Genomic DNA, 26842 nt, shown 5'->3' on the forward strand with positions numbered 1-26842 from the left:
GGGGCGCTCTGGCGCGAGGCGTTTCGGTGGCATACCTCTCACCAGAGAGGGCTTATACGTTGTTTTTGTCCATACAAATTGTTAGCTCTCAATCAACTAAGGCAGCTGCTTCCATGTTCTGTGTGCGCTCTTGCTTCGAAAGTAGCTATGCTAACAGTTAGGTCGCGATAACAACAAACTACAGTACGCACCACACACTTTCCAATCGAATCGTAGAGTAGTGACGGGGTACTGGAAATAGGGACCATTCGTGATCATACCATTAGTACGTCACACGAATAACTGAAATACTTCATGCCACTTCCTAAGCTGCCTGCCAGTGCCATGAAGGCGAAGAGCACATGTAGAACGGCTTCTAAACCTGGGCAAGTATCAAAATAACAATGTTACAAGATAACGGACATTCGAAAATGGTCTCATACCATTACACCTGTGTGGTTATATCTAAACACCGAGCGCCCATCCAAGCAACAACAATAAATGCAAACATCATGAAAGGCGCGCCACGGGTGCGTGAACACCAGGATGACAAAACAGCAAACAACCATCAACTTAAAAAGGATCGAGAAAGTAAGAAATTTGTGATCCGAGCACCTAAGGAGACAGGGCCTGACGAACTCGGAAGACCAACAAAACCAAATCCAACTGCGCCTTAAAATAAAACGATGCCCGTGGAAGGAAAAGGATCCTATAAGTGTTGCGACATAATAGCGGCCGTACACGGCTGCTAGTGATCACTTCGCGGCCGATACGCCTTGGATGTAATTGCAGCACAGGATAATGTTGAGGCTGAGAACCACACGATGCCCAGACGTGGTCGGGCTGCAGCCAAGCTCGTAACAGTTTACTCATGAGATCTCATCCACAGACAGGTCGGTATCCGTGATGCCAAAATGAACAGCATTTTTCTTCGCCCATTGGCGGGTAATCAGTGACGCTGGTTTCGTTAGTAAAACGGCTATAAAGTATATTCCGCCAAACAGGGATCGTGTTCGCTACCGTCATAAAGTAGGATATACAGCGGGTATTGGGTTCGGCTATTCGTAAACAGTACCTTTCAAATATTTCTTACTAGCATATTTCTTGAAGAAAGCTTCGTGCGTAGAAGGGCGAGCGAGGTAGTCAACCATAAGAATGGCAACCGGCTCGATATCATCCTCGGTATAACCTGCATAAAAGGACAACGTCGCATCCTAAAGTCTGTTAGCCAGGAAACAATTTGGAACAATATACAAGCAGAGTGTTTCCCAGCCATAATAACTCCATTGTATGTACACTGGCAAACAAGCTGCATGTATCAGGCGGATCTAAAAAACATACCCACTCGCCCCGGTCCAATATCAGACGGGCAAGAAACATAGCCGCCGCAGCAACATGGCTGGGACGATACGACATGAAGCGGTGATCCAAAAGGCTGATTTCAGTCAGGTACTTTGCAACCGTGCGCGTCTGTATGTCGTAGTTGTCGGCTTTCGATACCCGACGGAGAAAGTTCATAGGGTTGGGATAACTGAGATCATAGTTGAGGGTGCCAAGCATGAACCGCTCGGCACTCAAAATTTCAGCCTCAGTGAAGCCATCATCTGCAACATGGCGGAAACTGCCGACGGAAGGAGACAGCACTTCCTCGTACTTGGCCGCAATGAACATGGCAGTAACCCCGACGAGCTGTAGTCTATCGAGCTGGACAACCTTGGCGGACAGGAAACGGTCGACGATATTGACAGCAAGAAAAAGAGTTTCCGGTAGAAGGTGGAAGCGGGTATGCACTTCGACTAACCAGTCAACTAGCACACCTCGTGTCTTCCAATCAAGCTCGTCCTGGTGGTTCATGTAGCGCGGGTTGGGCAAGGAACCGCATTCCAAGTCACGCAGGTACTCGAAAATGTCCGCTGCGTACTCAGCGACCATCTGTGGATCGTCCAAGTCCTCGCTGTCCAGATCCTTGACGCCTTCGGGATAGACGAAGTCAGTCGGCACGAACTCTTCAATTGTGTCGTTGAGCGGTAACGAAGGCTCCTGTTCTCTGGTGCTGTCACTGGTTGCAGGCTCCTCAAGCCGGGACGTGACGGTATGTGCCTTTTTGCGGACTGGCTCCTGGTCCTCAGTAGGCGCGTCGTCCTTAATGGTAGCCACGGAAGCCGATGCGGTAGCAACTTTTCTCTTCTGTACGGTGCCAATCGTTCCGTGTCCAGATTTCTTAGCATCGGTCGTCTTCTTGCTAGCCTCCTTCGTTGAAAGGGCTGTACGACCTGTAGAACGAGACGTATTCTTCTGGATGCCTGTAGGCTGTGCTGCCTTTGACACAAGTCCAGCTTTACCGGCAACCTTCTTCGCCTCTGCCACCTCGACCTTGGTGACGTTGCTCACGTCACCCAGTGCTGCCCGCTTTCGCAGGCCAGCGGGTTGGGCACTAGCAACCTGAACGGCCTTCTTGGGTTGTAAAGGCTTGGCAGGTACATTCAGTTCATCAACATGGAGCGAGGCCGCCTTCGCGCGGGTTATACGCGCAGCTGCTGAACTGTTCTCGTCATTCTCATTCGTCGCGAGACGCTGTCTAGCAGGACGTCCCTGTATAACGTTAGTATATCCTTCCGACATACACTGTGTGTCCTTTTCGCGCCATTGCTACTCACAGGCGGCATTTTTGCTTGTATTTAAAGGGCGCTCTACAGAGAACGTTGTGATGGACTCTGCCAAGTTGTCTCACGCGTTTCTGGAACGATAGATATGCTGTATGAACATATGTTAGCCAGTGCCGCGTGATTTCCATGTTTGGCATCCATCATGACGAATACAAGGTCGTTACGAAACGCGTGACGTACAGACTTCGATTGGAGAGGGGCGCGGATACACGATCAAAGCGATATAGCCAGACCAGTGCTGAGGTTGTCAAGGATGCAGAGACGTGATACGTCAAGCCGTGATCTGATGGCAGAACCTTGGCAATGTGTTTTGTTGAGTACGCGTTTGTGGTAGGCGAAGCGCGTGTGAAAAGGAGAGTTGCGGAGCTAGAAAAGAGAGGCAACAAGCCAAAAACGATGAGCGAGCGAGCATGTGCCGACGAGGGTGAACGCCGTGAGAAGGAAAGAAGAAAGAGAGCAGAGTCTAAGAAGAAGTGGCAGAGGAAGAAGAAGAGAAAAGAAATAAAACTAAGACGTAAAGGCTCAGCTCGGTACGGAGAGGACGGGCAGAATGTATGTTTTTGGTGCTAGTGGAGTCAGTAAGAAAGGTAGACAGAGATGTCCAAGTATTATTAGGGAGCAGACAAAAATCTGGCACATATGGAATGGTGCGTATGTGTATGGAAGCAGGTTGATTGAAGTGTTTTTGTTGTGCAACATGGAGTATTTCTGAGCCCGTCGCGTAGGCTCGGGACAGCGCAAGCACGGTTGTCTCGTGGAGCGTGCCAGGTCACAAATGCTCCACTAGCAATTCGCGTAAGTTGCGTGACCTTGGAGTTGGGAAGGCACGTCCACAATCCACCAGGCTATTGGGATGGTGCAGAGACACCCCCTGGGGCAATAGCGCGACATGGCTCTGTTTTCTCTGGAGCAGCGAGGACGAACATAGTCGTCGTTGCCGGGCCAGGGAGTGTAAAACAACTATTACGGGGCATGCTCATCTGCTGAGAGGACTACAAACCGCCGAGAGAAAGGGTGCCTGCACCGTGACCAATCACCCAACCGCGGACAAGAGGTGTAGGGACAGAATGGCTGGACGGTCGTTCCCGTTTCGAACTAAGTCCCTAGTCGTAAGGTACGGTGACTACGGAGTCCTCTGTACATAAATACATTCGACGAACAACGATGTTCAACACAATGTTCATCGTGGATTAACTTTATAATCTCATCAAGCTTGTATCGACATTGCAAAAACTAGACTCTCAAGTTCCTAGACTGTGGGCAAAATTTCATATGGCAAGGAAGAACGACATGTGAGGGAATTGCTTCAGAGGCAGGGGAGAGACCTAGAGGGAGTGACCAGCAAGGGGCTGGCCCAAGTGGACTACTGGAGACCGAAACAGGTCTTACAGAATATTACTCCAGAAGATTGTGTCAATAAAGGGAGACGGACAGAGGTGGACATAATTGTGGTGCGTGCCAGCCTACACATAGCACACTAAGCATCTTAGGAAAACATCTGTCGCCTGCTTCTGGCGGGACGCGTTTGAAAAGCGGGACAATCCAAGGTTGCATCGGCAAGCAACCCACTATCAACAGTGGCAACCGCACAGCAACGAAACTTTTATTGGCTGCGTCCCTTTTTAATCCGGGCCTAAATATTGACCTGACGATTGGGTCGTGGCTCGTCGCGTTAGATCCACCGTCTTGATGTGTGGCTGAAGCGGGCCGGATTAACCTCTAATGCGGCCGGGCTCTTTTTTTTTTTTTCTGTGACAGGGGATCTAGCACGGCGACATGTCACTGGACAACACAGGTATGGCTTTTGACAGCTGCTGGAACGACGGCCTGTTGTGGCATGCTTATTCGCTCTGAAAACTTCTCGACACAACGCCACGCCTTTCCCATCACTAAGAGTTAGATGCGGCCGGGTCTCTCTGGTATCTTCTTGTCACCCAAAGAGCCACGGCCGAGTATCATGCTCCAGACCCGGCTCCGGTCTTTCGCCGGCCGCATCCGCGAGGCCACTAGCTTGTCTTGCAGCTTCACAAGAAGTCTCACGACGTCGGCCACAGCCGGGACCGCGACCGGACCCGAGCAGCAGGATGTGGCGGGAAGTTCTTTCTCTATACCGGCCACCCCGGTTGTAGAGAGGACGGCAGCCATTCTTCGAACTTACAAACCGCGGACACCGGGTGTCCGACATCTGAAGCGGCCCATCAACGACCACCTGTGGAAAGGTCGACCTTTTCTACCATTGACGTTTCCCAAGAAGGGACACGGGAAGGGCGGCCGCAACAACCAGGGCAGGATAACGGTGCGGCACAGGGGCGGCGGCGTGAAGAGGCGTATCCGCATGGTCGACTTTGAGCGGTGGGCGCCGGGTGCCCACCTTGTCGAGCGCATCGAGCACGACCCGGGACGAAGCGCGCACATTGCTTTACTCACTAACCAAGCTACGGGTCAAAAATCTTACATTGTCGCGGCAGAGGGAATGCGCGCGGGGGATATTGTGCAGAGCTACCGTGAAGGTATCCCACAAGATCTTCTGGACGTCATGGGCGGTGCTGTGGATCCGGGAATCCTTGCTGCGCGGACAGCGCATAGGGGCAACTGTCTCCCCCTGCACATGATTCCCATTGGTACTGTCGTGTACAATGTCGGATCGCAGGCAGACAAAGGCGCCGTCTTCTGCCGCAGCGCCGGTACTTACGCAGTCATCATAAGCAAAGAAGAGATGTCAACAGGTGACAACACCCAAGAAGGTAGCAGTCGTTTTGTGCAGGTGCGGCTACAGAGCGGAGAGGTACGCCGAGTGAGCAGGCATGCGTGTGCAACCATCGGCGTTGCCAGCAATCCGCACCATCAAGACCGCCAGTTGGGCAAGGCCGGCCGCAGCCGCTGGTTAAACATTCGGCCGACGGTGAGGGGCGTGGCGATGAACAGAGGTCAGCCCAGACCCCAAACTCGGCTAACCAGCCCTCGGTTGTAAATGTGCTATTGCTAATATGCTTGTGAGTGTTACAGTTGACCATCCGCACGGTGGCGGTCGCGGCAAGTCAAAGAGTAATCGACACCCCACAAGCCCATGGGGCACACCGGTACGTATCCTTTTACTACTCCCGTTGTGTCTGCCATTCTCCGATCGTGCTGCCGCGTCGAAGTTTCCAGCTAACAAAATGGACAGGCCAAAGGGGGGTTCAAGACGAGAAGGACGCATAACATCAACAGATGGGTCATTACGCCTCGCCCGCGAAATATGGGCCGGCGCCGGAGCAAGGGGGGCTCCGAGTAGGGCAGTTGAGAACAGTATAGCAACATTGTTTGAACGTTGCAACAGATTTGGCCTGTTCGTTTTACGCGAGAAATGTTTCCGGAGCATTTGTATATATTATTTTAAGATATTAGGCAAAGACATACCCTTATGGCCACGCGCTCGGGTACGTACGGTTTACTAAAAACATATATACGTTACTGAATGACACTGAATACGCGGGCCTTGTTAATAATACATTTAAAGCCTTCTCCATACTAATCGTCGATGGTGTTTGGACTTTTATTACAAATGTATTCTCATCCGACAGATCCTTTTTCTTTTAAGCCGCACGTTGTCTGTGTTACCGAGCTACATGATGATGTCAACCCGTCAGTTGCACTGCCAGCACTTTTTTCGCGCGCTATATCAAAAGTAATTCATACGGAGCGGACTAAAAACAAGTTCTGGGCGTCCCACTGCAAAAATGAACAGTTTTTGCGCTAGAGGGATATGTGTACTACAAAGTCCCTTCTTCTGCGCAAAGTAAATAGTGGGGATTTTACAGGGGCCCATGCAAAGCCGGGACTCAGCCGCGCTAGGTTGATCTAGACCATGAGACCATCTTCCAATCCTGTTCAAAGAGTGACCAAGCCCGTCGAGCATCACGCTCTCCATTTCCACATTCGAAATATGTCGGATTAAAGCGCATCGTAATTCTTCTTGCATGTATAAATACTCATAATACACCTAATTTTTACATTCCATCACGCGCTAGAAAGTGGCTCGTACGCCGTCCAGTTTCATTTCACACCGAACATCGCGTAACCTATAGTGACTTCAGCTCTCTCCACGCCCTGTCGCCGTCTTCTTATATATAGTAAACACATCGTACACTTTCTTCTTTTCTTACTGTTTTTTTTTTCTTTCCTTGCCCTTTCTCTCTCAAATCATCGTCCCTGATTCATATTCGCCAAACTCCCCGCCAACCCGACAAAGCTCGCCCGAGGCATCCCATGCCAGACATTAGTACTGCACCCCTCATCACACGCGCTTCATCGCCTTCCCATCCATATCCCCAAACGGGCACGCATTATCCGGGCCAAAGCCCGGTGCTAGGTGTCCAAATGGCCAACTCCAACCGGTGGGGGCCACGCGCGGGGCACGCTTCCGCATGGGTTGTCGCATCTGGCGTTGTCGACTGGCTTCTCGTCGTGGCCACAGCCATTGGTGGCTTCTACCTTGGCAACATTACGCCCACCAAGAGACCCTTCCAACTTGAAAACCCGGATATTTCGTGAGTGCCCTCTTCTATCCATTGGGCCCTGTTTTGTCTTCATAAACGCTCGCCACTCATGTTCACTGGCTCACTGGCTCAGGTTTCCATATACGATCCATGAAACTGTCAGCACACGAAATCTAGTCATTGCCACTGTCGTTGCCCCTGTGGCCACAATTATCGTTGTGTCGCTTATCTCAATCCCTGGCTTATCTGTTCCTCCAGGCACGCCGCATGCCCTCTTGTGGCGACGCAAGTTATGGGAGCTATATGCCTCGTTGCTCTCATATGCTCTGGGCATGGCAGCACAGTGGTTTATTATCAACGGGTTGAAAAACATATGCGGCAAGCCACGGCCAGATATGCTCGCTCGCTGCCAGCCAGACATTCTGAACGTGGCGCAGTACGTCGTGGGTGGTATTGCAAACATAACTTCTAATGGCCAGCTGGTCAGTGCCGATATATGCACCAACAAGGACGCGTCTGTTTTGAATGACGGCTTTCGCAGTTACCTGTCTGGCCACAGCTCTTCCTCGGCGGCTGGCTTGGGATATGTCGCGCTTTTTCTAGCCTTTAAATTCGGCGTCGTCTTCCCATTTACTACTCTACCAGCCGATAGAGAGACTTCAGCTCTTGTCGCGTCAGCATTTCCAAGCCGTAGCCCCTTTACAAGTCTCCAACAGGACATGTACGAGCTCCACGACACCGGCCGCCCCGGTCTCCTCGATGGCCACTCTCTCATATCCGGACATACTCGGACCCGCAAAGATGACAACCGCCAACTTCGCGCTTCGCCAAATGGTACAATGCTGTCTACAAGGCGGTCCGGAGCTGCCCCACCACTCTATCTTCTTGTGGTTGCACTTGTCCCATTTTTCGCATCCATATTTATTGCTGCCTCTCGCTGGTTCGACTTTAGGCACCACGGCTTTGACATCTTATTCGGGTATGCAATTGGCACTGTGACAACACTGGTTTCGTTCCGCATGTACCATCTTCCATTGAGTCGAGGAGCTGGCTGGGCCTGGGGCCCCCGAAGTGCCGACAAAGCTTTCTGGGCCGGCGTCGGAAGTCACAGCTGGGCGGTACCCTGGGAGCATTTGGCCGCACGTACACATGGTGCCGAAAGCGACTACGAATCGGCGGTACCTCATAATACTGGATCATCCGAAGCTCCCCTGTCACGAAGAGATACTGCCTCGCGCAGAAGGGCAGCCCATGAGGCAGCTAGTAACAGTGGCCTTGGTGACGACCTGGGAAACGCGGTCTAACCATGGAAAATCACTTGCCTTGTTTTGTTCGTCGCTCTATGAGAAGGGAAGGCATTGACTTGGCATGTGCAAGTGGTCACTTCATTCAACCCCGAAAAGCCATTGTTAGTATCGCAGTGATAAATGACGGTGGAAAACACTCGGGCATTTCAATAGTTAATAGAAACATCAGTGCAGACACCTGTCCGTCGAAGGTCCGGTAGCACATTACTAGCAATGTAAAAGAACACAATGAAGATGAAAGTTCTACGCTAAATACAACAAACAAAAACCCATGTCGACCAAGTGCATCTTCACCGAAATACACCCATACGCCCAGTACTTCCAACAGATAAGCGACAACAAAACGGCAAAGAAACAAATTAGTGCGCAGAAATATCTACTGTTCAATCATATTACCATGGCGCCCGTGTTGGATACATGATGGTCTCGGTTATCGCGTGACTGGTCGTCTTCCTCTTCCTCCTCCTCATCTTCAATATCTTCGTATTCGCCATCCTTGAAACCACTCTCGATTTCTTGTCGTCGAAGTCTCCGCCTCATGTCGTCCCTCATAGTATTTTGCCACCGAATAAGGGCAGCAGAAGCGTGCACCTTGAAGCCATACACCCGAGGTATGTACCGTTCGGCTGTCTTCGGGGGGATTAGAGCAGGGTAGACTTGAAAAAGAATGTTGTGGAAGGAGGTCCCAAAATAAGCACCGTCGATAACGGCATGGCGAGTTGATTTCGGATTGTATATATCTTCGCACCGACCACAGTACAGCTTGACGGGCCGCACATTTGGGATATCCGATAAGCCCATGGGGAGGAGTGGATGGGAGTGGCAATTGACACGAGGGCATTTCCCGAAATCTGACTTTTTGTATTTTTCCAGCTATAAGGAAGTGAAAAAAAGTAAAGAAAGCGGATAAGGTTAGCCACGTTCCTGAGCACGCAAGGCATCGAGATGCTATAAATTGGCATAAAAACACGATGAAAAGAATAGAGGGTGTAAATGAAGCACCGAATCAAAAGGTAGGCAGGAGAAGGAAACAGCAAATACCATTTTAGCAAGACCCCGGGTTGTCACGATATAGCGCGCGTGGACGAGGCCGTAGAGGTGCCGAGCAGATTTTTCGATGGTTTCACGCATTTCGTCATCACAGTCGAGGTCAAAAACGTCGGTAACGAGGTCGAGCGCATATTGGTAGTATTGCACTTCTGTGTTCAGCCCCGTCAGGTTGAAACGATCTGTGAGATAGTCTTCGTCAATCTCGCAGAAATATTCATTTCCCCGGGACGATATGAACTAGGCTCGGAAGTTAGCAGTTAGCAGGAAACTACGATCGTAGCGCAACGCAATGGGCTGAAAGTTGTTCGTGACGAAAGAAAAAGTGACAGGAAGAAGGCCGGCATGCGGAACAACCGCTGCGCCAGCATTGGAAACTGCAAGTTGCAATACGAACCCAATCCCGCCAGTAGCTTGTGTACTCGCTGTCCGTCTCGCTCACAAAGTCTTCCATGGCTGCAGATTAACAAACGACTTTCCGTCCACCTTGTTCTCGAGGCAGTAACGCGGGTAGCCCATCAAAGTCATGAGTCTCGAAATTGACATCCGTGATGTTTGTGGGCGGGGCAAAGAGCGGAGCCATGTTGACTAATGATCCAGATGTGGCGCAGTTTCAGCCACGGTTTAGGAAAGGTTCAGGTTTCTGAATCCAATATTTTAACCACTGCGAATTGGTTCGCTCCTCGTCAAGTGGAAATGGAGTATGGACTCTTTCAGACCGCAATTGCCTGCTGATAAGTACATCTTACTAATTTCACCGAAACATGCCATAATTATTTTATACTCTTATTACCCCCTATGATAGCGACGCAATCTCCCCGATTGTCTAGACCATGCATTATTTTCCTTTCGTTGCTTTCGGCCGTTGACCACTTGTACAATTATGCCGGTCCTCGTAATGCGTACGTTATTTAAATGTACGAAACTTAGGTCATATATATCACAACTGTTGCTTCTAGGGATAACAGGAAAGTGGTTACAAATTGGAAGTCACCCTCGTTTCAAGATTTTGTCAGCCAAACGATGAGCGCCTTCTAGATGTCAAATGTTCGGGGTCAGCAACATAACCGCCGATGTCCACGTAAGTTTCGCGTACCCCGTTAAAAAAACAGGTATATTATGGTTGCCGAGAGTATAAGAAACAGCAAAGACTAAGAAAACCTAAAAGTTAAATAGCTACCCAGTTTCATTTTGCCCGTGTGCTGGATAATTCAAAACGAAGGATCTCATACCTCCGCGATGTAATTACGACGTGCTTCGTACCAAGAACATTAGCTCATGTAATCATGGGCTGTAGCTGTATTACTTGCGTCTTATACCGTATTTATTAACCCGTCTCGTTCATATCTACATTGGAGCTCACCATCAAATGCGGTTGCGGCCGTTGTAGCTTCAAGGAAATGAATGGAAAATAATGAGCTTTCCGGACAGGAACGGTTACTTCACATGAGATTACTCTTTTGTAAATAATAGGATACGGCGTGCTCGGTATTAGTCGATTCTGTGTATGCAACTCTACTCTATGCAAGAAATCATGTGTCGCAATGGTACTCGCTACTTGCAGGGCAGTCATCGCTACTGCCTAAAAAGTATTTAAGCCCTTAAAGCATTCAGCCTTGGTTCTGGGGTGAGTGGTGGCCACTTCCATGACAAGGCGAGGGAACGGCAGGCAGGCAGACCATCGAGACATCCTTGCTCTGTCTACCGTTGTGATATCCGGCATGACAACCAAGTGCGCTCCCCTCTCCCCTCTCCCTCGCTTGCTCTATCGTTCTTCACCGTCCTACTTTATCGCTCTCACCCGCCACACTCCCTTTCTCCCGCGCTCTCACTTTCTTATTCGATACACTTCTTGTATCGCCTCGTCAAATTTGACCGTAGTAGATATTTCCTGCAAAAGTTGTAGCTAACAACTGCCCCTCCGAGGACACCTCTCTCACTTCTGATGCGCGATCGCTCACTCTTCTACATTCTAAACACAGCCTTCATACCAACCAGTCCGTAAACCCGGTCTTACCCCGTGTCAGCCACTATGGTCTCCGCACCTTCACCGGGCCCGTATTCACCGACCGTTAACATTCTGGATACTGAGGCTTTAGAAAACAACCACAGGGTAGCCGGTGCGGTGACACGGAAGATATTTGACTAAATGAGGCCTGTCATCCTGCGCATCATGTAAGCTTCACTCCTGTGCTGTTGGTTTGACGGTCGCAAACAGTAGGTGGTAATCGCACATAATTTACGCGCTCCACTAACGTTCGGCGACAGATATGATCGCGTCCCGAATAGGCCCTTCGCCGACAAAGGAACGGAATGTGAAAGCTCGAGGATTACCTTTCCATAACATGCAGACTACGCTGCTGACGCTAATATATCTCCCGTGAATGTCCCGGCTCCAACGCGGCCTTCGGCTTCGGCGCCGGTGGAACACCTCATTCAGCACACACTCCCCGTTCTTAAACATCTCCAAAAGCAACTATGTCAATCCAAGAACCAGCGGCCGCAACCTGCTCTCGCCGCGTCCGTCTTCGCTCATTCTCTTTTGTTCTGCCCAAGGTCATCATAACAGCCTTCCCTCGCGTGTCTCCTGTGAATGAATACGACTTCTAATGCCCCTGACCAGTCTGAGTACCGCCGTATGATCAACAATTCAAACGCCATTCATGGCCTGGGATTCACGGGGCTCACAATGTCAACGAGTCCTGACCGTGGAGCAAGAGTGGATTCAGGGCTTCCGGTATTTCATCATTAAAAACACCTAGTAAATATCACAGCTCAACTTGAAAACCTGCGCTATAAACTGCAAATGCTGCACAAGTTTGCTGAAGATAATCGTGAGTAGTTACCCAGAATTATCTCTTCACGTTCTTTCCCTCTTTGTCTTTACTCTTGCCTCAGTGGAAATAAAGCATTTGATTCGTTTCTCGCTCCAGATCCCACAGACAACATTCCCATACTTCCCGAGGCAGAAGAAGCAAGACCGGTGCAGTATCAAATCGAGTGTATCGAGACTGTATGCTCAGATCGAGGTATGCTTGCCCCAACAAGTCTCATATTGACCGTATATTGCTTCACTTTGCCTTCATCTTGGTCGCTCATGTGCTTCACCTACCAGGTTATTAGCCCCACGAGAGGCATGAATTGCGCATACGGTCCTTCTCTCTACGAAGCGAAGCCTCTGCTGGCTTCGTCGAGTGTCTGAAAAATATCAATATGTGCTACGATCCAGCCGTACGTGTTTGGAGCCAATGGGAAAGGTTAGCGTCAAGACGAGCGGCCACAATCACTAACGATGTGTTCACGAGACCTGCGCCCACTACATGTACGGCTTCCCACAGAAATCCGAGCTTGATCAGCACTCTAGGACACACCCCTTACATGCCAAGCGTAACTATAAGCTCTCCGGGGGTGTGGTTGGCTGGTATTCCACTATATTCGGAACCACCGCACGGCCAGTCATCGTCAAGCATTCTGAGCCGCCCCTCGCATACACAACTTCCTGCCGTCGTATCAAGTTGTGGTAACAAAACGACGTTGCCATCTCGACCGGATTCGATACAGGGTGCAAGTTGGCGCGACTCCTCGGGTACCTTCTGCTTCGCTCCCCAGCTATCAGGTCATGCAAGGAACCAGGACTCGGCGTCTATGAAAGTGAAGGTCGACCCTTTGCTGCCACCTCTTAAATGCAGCCGTGTTGGTCCATCTAGACTTAGATCGATAAGTGAACTGTTATTGTTGCGTGCAGCCGACACCTGTCTTCGTTGTAAGACATTAGAGTTGGAGGTATGCACGACATGCATTTCGTGGTCTTATACACCCTGAGACCGAGAAACAGAGATTTGGACAAAGGGTACAATGGGCTGGTACGGGCTTCCCTTCGGCCAAACTGTAAAATTATAACCGCCGTTTTGAAATATGCCGTTCCAAGAATTGCGTCAATAGAAGGCCAACCTGATGATAACAAGTGCGATTTTGGGACTGCTTGCTCCTCTTGCCACCCAACCAACCCAAGGCATGATGAGCTTGTCTTTTGGAAACCTTTGCATGTCACCGGGAACCGCTTAGCAACTTTGCCGACATACTTGTTCCAGGTGAGGCCTCATCAGCCACCCAGCAGGCACTATCTTCAGGTCTACCAACATATCTTCCGACTCTGTAGCCATTGCCACGCGGACGAGAAGCCTACTGTGAAAATATGTAGCACTGCCACCTTCGGGACTCATGTCATTGAAATGACCAGCACCAGTATTGATGCTGCTTGCATCCAGCCGTAATGTGGTCGGTACCTCGTATAAATTCTAGCAACTTTCGAAACCGAAACTTAGTGGCCTCCTATCATCAGGAAGCAGACAGTCCCAATCCCAGACATTCCCTCTCTTTACCGATCCAAGTTTCTTCTAAGGAACATCTCGTTCTTTGCATTTCAGCTGCCCGGACCGCCAGTTGCGTTTGCTACACTTTTACTCCTCAGCTCCAAAAGCGGCATGCGAGCAAGGGAGCGCAGTCGCCATAGTGTTGTACGCACCTGCATGATCCAGTATCTCGAGTCACTTGAAGTTCTCATGGCGAAGGAGAACACGGTGAGCACAAAACAGTAGCGGGCTGTATTCTTCTCCATGTGCATCTTCAGCGTCGCAAAAGTTGTTCTTGTCAAAATGGCCTCGGTTAGACATCGCGGTATTGAGCCGATGTAAGAGAGGCTTGCATCACGTATCTGCGACCACATGCACGCTGCATGTAAAGCGTCGGTGGCAATATTTAAGAATCAGCTCCCATCACTTCTCAACGATGACAATGAAACCCTACTGGATGAGGACTGGGAACTCTACAATACCACATCTTTGATTGTCAAGAGGCGTACTTGGAACGACAAGGGCATCCTATCCATGTCCTCATTCCCGATGCCACTAGGCAGCATGGATATCAGCGGCGGTGTTTTGCATGGCTCTGTACGACCGGTCGCGCTTACAATATCCTACAAAGCTTACAGCAGACTATGCTGAAAACGTATTCTCTCGTCAATCTATACAACCACACGTAGAGAAATACGAGACTCCATACGTTCATGTGACTCAACCTTCAGGTGTCTCGCTCTAAGATATTGAAAACAGTTCATGCTATTCTTTTTGTGTTCGGGGTTCCACGCTCCCTATATAGGAGGAAACGAATAAATCGCCATCCCGGAGATTGCCGCCGGTCAAGCGTAATGCAGGTCCTGCAATGACTGTTCCGAAGGGTTTCTCGGTGAGCACGAGCTAAAGCGACCTACAGATGCAAGCCACACGAATGTTATAAAGAGGTGGACCTGTACAGAGCCTGAAAACACCTCAGCGGCGGCCGCGTGGCGGCCTGCTATATCCCTATCAAAATGCAAAGTATGCGTGGCAAGGACAAAATACGGCGCGTACTATAACGTAGCAGCACATCTACGCCGAGCTTGCTTCGGCCCTTCCAAGATCGAGGGAACAAACAGCGAGTGCCTCCAATAACAGTCCTCCTACATTGAATGCAAGAGGTTGGGCATGCCGCCGGGACGTGGGACGATTTACTCGTTGCTGATGGCGAATTTGAATGCAATTGCATATCTGCCACCGACATACCGCCAAGTTCACACTTTCATCCCTCTCCTCACCGCGACGCATCCCAATTTCTCTCTCGACCGCGATATAGCCTCTAGTGGTCGTGATGTACATGTTACGACTACGTGAGGCGTGCCTGGTTTGTAGACCGGCCTAGCACGTCCGTCGATTGGTAAGGTCTTGACTCACATCTGCTAGAGTATGATGGGTATGAAAGATGAACATTGTTTATATAAGTGCGCTGGGGACATGCTTCGCCCAAATGACATAACAAACAAGTACATGCGCCCCCTAAAGTCCATGTTGAATGCTCGCCTAAATGCGTAAACTGATATCTACCGATTGATCGAGAACCACGCCTAGTGTCAGATAGGTACAGTACTTTGTGTAGAAGCCCTGGTCTGCAAACTGCCTGTTGCTACCGAGCTCCCTCCGTTGTCTTCTTCGTTTTCCTGCGCCCACCGTCTCTCGCGCAGGGGCATATCAACGCCCGAAGCAGCCCGCTCACCATTGACCTCAGCTTTCCAGGCCCAGTACTCCGACAAGCGGGCCTCTGCATATGTGGCATAATCAAAATCAATGTCTGATATCGTCGCCTGGATAAGTGCCCATATGCCCCAGTAAAAGCCTGGCACGCCGCGAAATACATCGACCTCTTCGAGCATTCTTGCCTTCTCGGTCTCTAGGTGGAAGGGCTCGGAGCCATGGGGCGCTAGCTGTCGTAACTTCGCGTATACGTTAATGTATTCGTCTATGAAGGCACGACGCTGCTCAACAGTAGGTAATACATTCATATTGCAGTCAAAACCACCCCACTCTGCGAAATGGTTCGCAATATCAAACGCGGCTGGGGCGGGAACGGCATATTCGTAGTCTATAAATGTGACTTCGACAGGTGGCCCATTCGTTGCCTCTGCGCTGGCGGGTAGGATAATGATATTACCACTTAATAAGTCGTTATGCGCAAAAACAAGTCCGTCCTTGCCAAGTCCGGAACGGTGGCTAAGGCTCGCCACCAGGCTTTTGAGTTCCGCTTGTAATACCGCTATACGCTCCCGGCAGACGGCCGTGTCTGCTGGCAATGCAAGTATCCATTTCTGCATGACAGTCCAGATGTTCGGCTCGAGTTTGCCCTGCGCGATGGGCGTACCCGCATTGGGTGAAACAGAGGCGACCGCGATTGTTGAGCCTTGGACGTCGCTGTTTTGTCCACCGTGAGGTTGGCCATTTGATGGACCGTCACTGATTCTACCATCCACACTGATCGAAGCGGTAATTGCCTGCGGCAGGCATGGGACTGTTGCATGCCATTGTGCCAAACGCCTGGCAATGGCCATTGATATCTCTGGACGGCGTATATCTTCTGGTCGCGTGACCTCGCCACGGATGAAACGATACAGCATCCCGTTCTCGAATCGCGCAAGGAGGGTCGGGGCAAGTCCATACTGCATGAGAAGCTCATGGTTCTGTGCCTCGCGTTGGCGGTCAATGATCAGGTCGGTGCCATGGCCGTATGCGCGGAGAAGTAGAGCATCTTGGTCGATCGCATCTTGTGAGAGCCCCGGTTTGCGATTGACAGCTTTCAGTAGTGTATTCGTGATTCCATCTGTAAATCTGATGAATTCGACACTTGAACCCGGTAGCTGCCAGCTGGGGCTCAGCGTAAGAACTAACTTGAGAGCAGAGCTTTCGGGGTCATGTGAGTCGTACCTCAGGGGGACGAAGGGCACGTGTCGGTTACAGGGCTCGAAAGCCATCACTTAGGATGTGAAGGCTGCCAATATCTGTGGTATCATATGCGATGGTTGGTGGATGGCTACTCCTTGTGGTAGAAGCGTTCTGTCTCGGTTTACTTCGTGGTGGCGGGCATCGTTGTCACATTAAATCTCGGTGATTTGGTGCTGTATGTTTTTGAAGTCCACATAACACTTCGACATACTTGAATAAGAGATTGGCTAACAGGGGCTCCCAATAACACACATGTGGCTCCTAGTAGGTGCACCGGTCCTATACATATGGGCTCCCCATAGGTGTACGGGCCCGTACAAATAAGAAAAAGTCTTATATAATATGAATTACGGCTTCTGATTGGCCAATCCACCCGTACAAATAAGAAAACCTTACATAATATGAATTACGGCTTCTGATTGGCCAATCCACCCGTACAAATAAAATAATAACGTAAGCATTGTTGAACTTTTGCATCACGATAGAAAAAAAAAAAGACTTTAAATAAAGTATGTGCCCACGTAATACCCTACTACAACGGCTGCCACCTCTCCTGTATATTCTGTAGCCCTGCATCTACACGCTCTATATGTGCCATTACCGTCTGATACTCTGCGCGAGCTTCAGCTGCGATGGCCTCCGCGGCCCGCCCTTGCCTGGTGCGGAGCCTCCGTGTACGGACTGTCGATGTACGGGAGGTTCGTGTACACCGCCGGCGCCGTGTTACAACGCTCTCCGATTAGGAGGTCGGGAGGAGGGTTGGAGGCCATAGCTTTTGGCGATGCTTTTAGCGATGCTTTTAACGATGTTTTTGGCGATGTTATTCAAAAACTTCAACGATGCTTACGTTATTATTTTATTTGTACGTGTGGATTGACCAATCAGAAGCCGTGTTGAGATTATGTAATATTTTTCTTCTTTGTACGGGCCCGTACACCTATTGGGAGCCATACATATGAAATTTCTTACTTAATATAAATAGCGGCTTCTGATTGGCCAATGATCCTGTTATACGCGTGCTTCACGAGAGCGTGTCACTACGTCTCGTTGTAAGGAGAAAGAGATTCGGCAAGTAATCGCCTATCGAGCTTACTCAAGTAGCCAAGTGTGGCCCGAGCTCAATCAGAGTCCCGGCCTTACACGAGGCGAAAAGGAAGGTTTTAACAATGTCGCCCACGCGTCTTAGTGTAACCGTTGACGGAGTTAAGAAAACTCTATAAAACTTTAGAATCCTTTTACTTAAATAAAATATATAAAAATACCTTCGTTGACGGTTATATATTATAAAATAGTCGTTTAAACGAAGGGTTTAAAAAGTTTAAGTTTATTTATTTATTTTTAAATTATACTTATAATTACTTTATTTTAATCTTAAATACTCATTCCTCTTATTCTTTTTTCGTATTTTATTTATAATAGAACTTTATATTATAATCGATTCGTAGTTAAAGGCTACGAATCAAATAACTAGGTTTATATAACGAAACATAGTGTAACTAGTCCTTAACCACACGTTAACACCACGTTAACTAAAAGTCTTTCTCCTTAAATACTAAGACCCCCTTTTTTTGTAAGAAAGAAGGTGTAAAAATTAGTTTTTGTTATAATTTATATTTACTTTTGTTTTTAAAACTAGTACTTTTTATTAAATAATTTATTATAAAGACTTATTTACTTAACACTTATAATAATTAGGGTTGGGAATTAGTTGTATTAAATTTAGTTGTTTTTCTTAGTAACTAAACTTAGGATAACTAAATTTAGTAGGGAGGGTTATTAAAACTAAATTTAGTACAACTAAATTTTTTTTTGGTAACTAAATTCAGTATAATTTATTTTGGTATGATTAATTTTAGTACAACTAAATTTAGTACAACTAAATTTAATTGTTTTAAAAAAACTAAATAGTTATTTATATTTATTTCATTTGATACGTTATAATATTACTTATATTTTAGTATTATTAATAAAGTATAATATTAAACACTTTAAAAGTATATTATATTTAAAAATATAACTAATTCGATATTTATAACGGAAATACGTCTTAAAAACATATTAATTAAAAACGTTATATTTAGTTTTATAAGATATTATATTTTACTTTTTAAATTTTATTTAACGGTAATTATATATAAACTATTTATTTTAATTTATTTACGTTAAATACGTTATTTACAACGAGTTTAACTGTTTACGTTTTAAAAATATAAATAAGTCGAGTTTTAAAATATAAAAAGTAAAATATTCGTTTTAAAACGTATTTGTTTAAAACGTTTATTATATTTTAGAAAAAGTAATTTTTACTTTTTAAATTTTATTTTATAATAATTATACGAAATCGTTTTATTTTAATATATTTACGTTAAGTATGTTATTTATTACTAGTTTAACAGTATACCTTTTGAAAGGAAAATAAAGTTGAGATTTAAAATATAAAAAGTTAGAATTTCGTTCTAAAACGTATTCGTTAAAAACGGAAGGTAAAGAAGGTTCTGTTAAAACCACGGATTTGTCGTTGTTAGTAGGCGTAAAACTAACGTTTAAATCTATTTTATTAGTTTAACGCCGTCCCGGGGAGTCGAAAAAAAGGGAAAAAAAAGATAATAAATACAAAAAGGTTAAAAGAAAAGGTTGAAGATAAAAATAAAAAAACGAATAATAAAAATGTCGTAAATGTTTTATTTATATTAAAAGACTCCGTTGAAATTAGTGAAAAAAGTGATTAAGATTAAACTAATTAATTGAAAAATATATAGAATATTTAGTTAGAGTTTTTCGATAACTAATAAAAAATTTTGTATGTAATAATAGATACTTTTTAATTATTTAAAATTTATTATGTACGTTTTACGTTTTAACGTTATTTTTTATTTTTCAAGGATATACGGTAAAACAAGTAATATATTACGTATTTAACGTAACTAGGTTAAAATAAATTATTTTTATATAATTACCGTTTAATAAAATTTAAGAAGTAAAAGGTTACTTTTTTATAGACGTAATAAACGGTTTAAACGAACACTTAACAAAACAAAAATTTTAATTTTAATATTCATAAACTCAAATTATTTATATATATTAGTACTATTAACTTAATATAATAGTCGGTTAGGTTATTTATTTAACTGAAATATATTAAAATAAAACGTTTTCGTATAATTACCGTAAAATAAAAAGTAAAAAGTAAAAAGTAAAAAACCCTTTAAAAACTGTAATCAGGGTTGTAAAATTAATATGTAGTATTTAATATTAATATGGGTGAATATTAATTGTAATATATTAATATAGTATTTTTTCGTTAAATATTGTATTAATATCAGGGTTGGCAATTAGTCTAGTTAGTCTTAGTCCGGGCCTTGACTAAGACTAACTAGATGACTAGATGACTAGACGTACGTTTAGTTAGTCTTAGTCCGAGCCTTGACTAAGACTAACTAAATGACGAAGAGGACTAATTAGGCTTTAGTCATTTTAGTCCGCGCCTTGACTAAGACTAACTAAGACTAACTAGGAAGACTAGGAAGACTAGACTAAAGGACTAAACGAATATTTAGTAAACAGTAAAAAATAATCGAAAGTAATAGAATTTATTAAAATAATATAGTATTATTAATTGTTTTTAATTAATAATAAATAGAAGATTATAGAAAGTAATAAAATCTTTTAAAATTAAGATTAATAATTAATATAAGATTATTAAAACTAGTAGATTTTATTAAAATTAAAATTAATAAATAATAAATAATAAAAGACTACCGAAATCGGTAGAATCTTTTAGAATTATAATTAGTAAGTAGGAAAAAAGAATCGAAAGTAGTAATATTTATTAAAATAATAGTATTAATAATCGTTTTTAATTAATAATTAATAAAAGACTACCGAAATTAATAAAATCTTTTAAAATTAAGATTAATAATTAATAATTCGAAGATATTTTTTTAAAAATTAACTATATATATCTTTACTTATTCCCTTTTAAAAACTTTTACTTTTTATTAATATAATAATAATAAATATTATTAACTTATTATACTTTATTATTATTACGCTTTATATAACTTTTCTTATTATATTATATTTAAAATGGATTCATTTACTTATTCACCGACGAATTCAAATTTAAATAACGAATTAAATTCATAAAGTACCGAATTAAATACGTAAGAAATCGAATTAATCTCATCTTCACCGTCAATAATCCACACTATTCGTTTTAAAAAGACGAATAATATTAATTATAATACACCGGATTATATGTTTGAGTTATATAACGAATCGAATATTTATATATTTAAATACGGATTATTTAAAAGAACGTTACAGCCTTTTATACACGAAAAAGAGCGTGAAATTTTAGTCGAGTGTAATAAGTAAGTGTTTTTTTACTAATTTTAAAATAATTATTATTATAATTATATTAATAACGGATAAATAGTTGTAACTTTAAAAAGATCGATAAAATTAAAGGTTTTTAATCTTCGAATTATACGAGACATTATAAAAATAAGCACCCGAATATAACTTATAACGAAAAAACCGAAGGTTTACGGTAAATACGTACGATATTAATATTTACTTTATATTAATTATATTTTTATATTACTATTAATATATATTAATTATTTATTAATTATAGATTCGTCTAATGTATCACCCTTACTTATAGGGTTTTTTACACCGAATAAACGAATTCGTTCGAATACGTTAATTGAATTTACCGAAAACGAGGCTTATAATAAGATTTTAAATTTTATTATCGAAAATAACCTCTCTTTTAACGTTTTAAATTTAAAAAACTTTAAAGACTTATTAAATTATTATAATAAGTTAACGCCTACGATAAATCGAAAGAAAATAAAGGATATTCTAACCGATCGATTTAATACGGTTAAAACGAATTTAAATTATTAAATACAATAAAACGTTAATAACTACGGCTTTTTTTCGTTAACTTTCGATATTTAAACTTCGAATTCATAAACGGCCTATTTAAGGTTAATTTTAATTTTTATCGATAATCGATTTAAATTAAATTATAAATTAATAAGTTTTAACGAATTAACCGAAAGTTATACCGGTCTTTATATTTATAATAATATTATAAATATAATTAACGAATACGATAATTTAAAGTTAAAAAACATTATTAATTTTACTCGAGATAACGCGTCGAATAATAACGTTTTTATTACGACTTTATACGAAAAAAACGATAAAATATTCGATATTCGATACCTTTTATATATTATTAATATTATCGTTAATACGATTTTATCGGACTATTTATTAACATCGATTACGAAAGAAGATTTATTTAAGTATACGAATAATTTAACTAAATCTACCGAAACGGTCGAAACAGTCGAAATAACGAATAATTCGAATAATTCGAATATATTAATTAAAGTACGAAAACTCACTACTTTAATTAAATATACACACGAAAATCGAAAACTATTACACGAAGACATTAAAAAATATAAAGACGAAAGTGTTATACTGGTTAATTATAATATTAAATTCATCCCTTTCGATAATATTACACGGTGGAATTCGACTTATAAAATAATTAAAACGACCCTCGAATTAAAACGGCCTTTAATTTATGTTTCGAAAAATACACTAAATTCGGATTTTATTAATAATATATTAAACGAATTCGAATGGGAGGTTTTAACCGAATTAAAGACGATTTTCGAAATATTCGTTAAACCTTCCGTTAAATTATAAGGTGAATATTATACGACGTTAAACGAAAGTTTATTATATATTTATTAACTATATAATAAATTAAAAAAACTTTTACGGTATTATACGAATTTATTATTAACGAATTTATATTATAATAATTTTATAACGGTGATTAATACCGGTATAACGAAATTCGAAAAATATTTCCCTTAAAAATTAACACCGAATAATTACGAAAAATAAAAACCTTATTTAATTAGTATTATTTTAAACCCTAGGTTTAAGTTAATATATTTTAAAGAAGGTTTATTACGATTTAATTCGACTACCGAATCTTCCGTTAAAGGCTTTTTCATTACCGAATTTAATAAAGTAAAAAACGAATTAAACGACGAAACCGGGTAAAATAAAACGTTTAATTTATCTTTCGACGAATTATAAAACGAATTTATCGAAAACCCCGTTTCAGATTTAAATTCTAACGAAATCTTTATTAAATCGAATAAAATAAATAAAGAAGACGAATATACGATTTATTTTAACGAAGACATCGAAGATAATACGGTAAATCCGTTAAAATACTGGTTAAATAACGAAAAACGATTTCGTATATTATCTATTTTAACTAGGCGTTATTTAATTATACCAGCCACTTTAACAGTAATCGAAAGGGTTTTTACGGTAGAAAGTTTTATTATTTCGAAATCTAGGAATCGGTTATTACCGAATACGGTTAAAGAGTTAGTTTTATTAAAGAGTTGGGGGATAACGGATATTAATTCGTATTTAAATACGATTAATAATGAAAACGAAGAAGAGGAGGATTAATTAATATTGTTAATTAACTTTTAATAATATATTATAATTTACTTTTATTATAACTACTTTTAATATTATTGGTCTTTTTATTGATACGTTATTATTATTACTCTTTTTTATTATTACGTTATTATTACTACTGTTTTTACTATTACTATATTATTATTAGTCTTTTTATTATCACCTTATTATTATTACTTTTTTATTATTACTCTTTATTATTATTATTAATATTTATTATACGTTTATACTATTTTTTAATATTTATATTAATTCGTTTAGTCTTTTTAGTGTTTTAGTCTAGTCTTTAATCTTCCTAGTTAGTCTTAGTCTTAGTCCGAGCGTTGACTAAGACTAACTAAACGACTGAAAGGACTAATTAGTCTTTAGTCTTCTTAGTCCGAGCCTTGACTAAGACTAACTAAATATATTACATATAATATAATATTAATGTAATATACTACAATTAATATAAAAATATTACATAGTTTATATATGAATAATAAAATAACATTTATTTAATTAATCTATTTAATATTATATTATATATTATTATTCGTCGTTATCTTCGTCGTTAACTAAACTATTTAATTTATTAATATTTATAACCTTTTAGTATTTTAATAAAACTAATTGTTTAATAGTGTTAGGTAATAACCGATTTCGACTTTTCGTAATTATATTCGAAGTAATGAAAAAAACCCTCTCGATAAAAGTAGACGTGGTTGGTATAGTTAAATAACATTTAGTTAAAACACTTAAAATAGGATATTTTTATTTATTTAATTTTTAATATTTTAAAGTATTAACCCATTAAAAATTAGTATAAAATAAACAATAAATAATAATAATAATTAATAATTATTAATCTTTAATTTAATAAATAATTAAAAAAATACTTCTCGTACTTTTAATCCTTTTGTTAAATATAATAAATATTCGTCTTTTTAACTGTAAAAGTAACGTATAAATCATCGTTTCTATCTTCGTTGTCGTTATTATTTTCGGTTAAAATAGAAGATAATTGTGAATAATAGTATTTTATCTCGTGTTAATTCGTTAAAAGATTCGTTTAACGGATTATTATCCGTTAGATTTATCTCGTTTCTTAAACTATAATAATTATAATTAATTAATAGAATAATAATAAAATAATAATAAAATAATAATAATAATAATAATAATAATAATAATAATGTACTAGTTTTAAGTCCCTTTTTAATTTTTATTATATATAATACCTTTATAGTTATTTATATAGTGTATTATAAAATTCGAACTTTAAAAATGTTTTAATTTATAGACTTTAAAATATTTACACCTATTTATTTAATTAATAAATATAAAATTAAATAACGTTTAAATTTAATATATGACTATTAAAATAATTTAAATCAATTATAATAAATAAAATAAAAATTATACTTACTGTATACATTAGACTTTAATGTGACGATCCTCTTCTTCTTTATACGGTAATAAAGTCCTTGTAAATAATTTTTTCGAAATTATATAAATAGTCGAATTTTCGTTATTTAATTCCTAATTTAGGTCATTATAATCCGTAATAGGCTTATTATTATTTAAATTTGTTATTTGTTTCGTTTGACGAAATAATAGAAGAGGAAATAATAAAGGTAAAGGGCTCCCGGAGGTTTGAAAAGGTGTGTATTCGTAGTTTAAATTTATTTTCAAATATTATATAATAGTATTTAAAATAATAAAGTAATAAGAAAAATAGTAATATAAACGATAAATTTTTTTTAATTTAAATACAAGACGAAATAAAAGTAGAATAATAAAACCGAAAAAAGTAGTGTTTATATAAACGATTTTTAATTTAATAAATAAATTCTTTATACTAATATAATCACCGTTATTATTTACCGAAACGTTTATAATTTTTAATTATTATTATAAATTGTGGTCTTTTTATCCCTTACACTTTTATACCTCTCTATTTTAAATATTAATTATTACAAGTCGAAGTCTTTTATTTATTACCCCTTTTTACGCTCCATTTTATATTATTAATTCTTATAAATCGTATTCCTTTTATCCGTTACCTATTTTTACCCGTTTTTTATTATTTAAAAATTAAATTAACTAATTAATTAATTAAAAAAACGGTTATATTAGGGTGTAAACTTTTCGTTTACTTCTTTGTACCTTTTTTATAGTACACTTAAGTTTTTACACTTTTTGATTTTAATTTTATTATAAGTTTTAACTTTATAAGCATTAAAATTTAAGTATTTCTTAAAATTATTTTATTATCTTATTTGTTTATTAAGAAATTAAAAGGCTACTTTTAACTCGTGTATTTTTACTCTTTTCGTTTTTATTACTTTTTAATAAAAAGGTAATAAATATTAACGTTTACTAAGTTTTTATTTTATAATCTCTATAAAGTCTTATAAAATAATTATATTAAGGTAAGTAAGCGTTAATTAATAATCAAGTAATTAGTTAGTTTTTTTAAAAAAAATCCGTAAAGGTTATATAATTAACGTTTACAGGATTTTTATTTTTATTTATTATATAAATTATATATATTTAATAGTTTTATATACGTAAATAGATATATAGTCTTATTTAAATTTATATAGCTTTATTTTATTATAGTTTATATAGTTTAATTATATTTCAATATATACTTAATTATTTTTTATAGTAATAACTATTATTATATAGTTAATTTAATAAATATATCTTAAAATGACGTCGATATTAATATTATTTACTTTTTTTAATAGTTAAATTAATATATTACAATATTAATGTAATATATTAATATAATATTAATATTAACAAATACTACAAATAATATATTATAATTAATATAAATATATACAAATACTACTGTAATATATTAATCGTAACATTAATATCGCCTAATACTACAATTAATATATTAATATTTTAATTACAAATACTAATTTAGTATATACTATATTAATATTAATTAATATTAATATAACCCGATACTACAATTAATATATTAATTCTCAACCCTGGTTTTATCTAACCATAATTCTTAAGGAGTTTATTTTATATAAGTCTTGTATTAATTCGGTGAATTATAAAAAATGATTTGGTAGAATTATAATTTTTCGAAAATTCCAATTTAAGGTGTAAATCAAAGTGCTCGACTCGGTTGCTTGCGCGACTCGCTTATCAACTACGTTATATTACTTTTATATATTTTATAAGTAAAGATTTTTTAAATATTAAACGTAAAAAAAAAACAATAATTTTTACATAATTAAAAGTATCTATTAATAATACTACGTTTTAATTTATCCATTAATATATTATATACCGATTTTTTTATTAGTTAACGAAAAAATCTATCAAACCTTATGTTTATTTTTTGATAAGTTTAATTTTAATCGTTGTTTTTTTATTAATTTTAACGAAGTCTTTTAATATAAATAAACCGTTACGACGTTTTTATTATTCGTTTTTCGTTCTTATTTTTAACCTTTTCTTATTACTTTCTCTTTTCTTAGTTTTTCTTTTAACCTTTATTTACTTATTCGTTT

General features: G+C 40.2%; 6 protein-coding genes across 6 annotated transcripts; 3 read left to right on the top strand and 3 right to left on the bottom strand.

Moving 5' to 3' along the window:
- Nucleotides 1-848: 848 nt before the first annotated feature.
- On the bottom strand, nt 849-2645 carry SPSK_03226 (G2/mitotic-specific cyclin 1/2; the record flags this gene model as incomplete). Its single annotated transcript, XM_016730067.1, has 4 exons — nt 849-937; nt 1073-1193; nt 1321-2571; nt 2637-2645. 4 exons carry the CDS (start codon nt 2643-2645, stop codon nt 849-851), a joined length of 1470 nt encoding a protein of 489 aa, XP_016585307.1.
- A 303-nt stretch (nt 2646-2948) lies between these two features.
- On the top strand, nt 2949-3323 carry SPSK_03735 (uncharacterized protein; the record flags this gene model as incomplete). Its single annotated transcript, XM_016730569.1, has 2 exons — nt 2949-3197; nt 3261-3323. The coding sequence occupies 2 exons, from the start codon at nt 2949-2951 to the stop codon at nt 3321-3323; spliced, it is 312 nt and encodes a 103-aa protein (XP_016585308.1).
- Nucleotides 3324-4545: 1222 nt separating this feature from the next.
- SPSK_03372 (60S ribosomal protein L2, mitochondrial precursor) lies at nt 4546-5919 on the top strand (the record flags this gene model as incomplete). The annotated part of the gene is made up of 3 exons (XM_016730210.1): nt 4546-5572; nt 5652-5725; nt 5812-5919. The coding sequence occupies 3 exons, from the start codon at nt 4546-4548 to the stop codon at nt 5917-5919; spliced, it is 1209 nt and encodes a 402-aa protein (XP_016585309.1).
- Nucleotides 5920-7004: 1085 nt separating this feature from the next.
- Nucleotides 7005-8427, top strand: SPSK_03348 (PAP2 domain protein; the record flags this gene model as incomplete). Its single annotated transcript, XM_016730186.1, has 2 exons — nt 7005-7174; nt 7257-8427. 2 exons carry the CDS (start codon nt 7005-7007, stop codon nt 8425-8427), a joined length of 1341 nt encoding a protein of 446 aa, XP_016585310.1.
- Nucleotides 8428-8817: 390 nt separating this feature from the next.
- On the bottom strand, nt 8818-9931 carry SPSK_03456 (casein kinase II subunit beta; the record flags this gene model as incomplete). Its single annotated transcript, XM_016730294.1, has 3 exons — nt 8818-9303; nt 9472-9717; nt 9875-9931. The coding sequence occupies 3 exons, from the start codon at nt 9929-9931 to the stop codon at nt 8818-8820; spliced, it is 789 nt and encodes a 262-aa protein (XP_016585311.1).
- A 5490-nt stretch (nt 9932-15421) lies between these two features.
- SPSK_03364 (ethanolamine kinase) lies at nt 15422-16813 on the bottom strand (the record flags this gene model as incomplete). The annotated part of the gene is made up of 1 exon (XM_016730202.1): nt 15422-16813. One exon carries the CDS (start codon nt 16811-16813, stop codon nt 15422-15424), a length of 1392 nt encoding a protein of 463 aa, XP_016585312.1.
- Between the last annotated feature and the right edge of the window lie 10029 nt (nt 16814-26842).

This window comes from Sporothrix schenckii (assembly GCF_000961545.1).
Source record: "Sporothrix schenckii 1099-18 chromosome Unknown Cont47, whole genome shotgun sequence".
Classification (NCBI taxonomy): Eukaryota; Fungi; Ascomycota; class Sordariomycetes; order Ophiostomatales; family Ophiostomataceae; genus Sporothrix; species Sporothrix schenckii.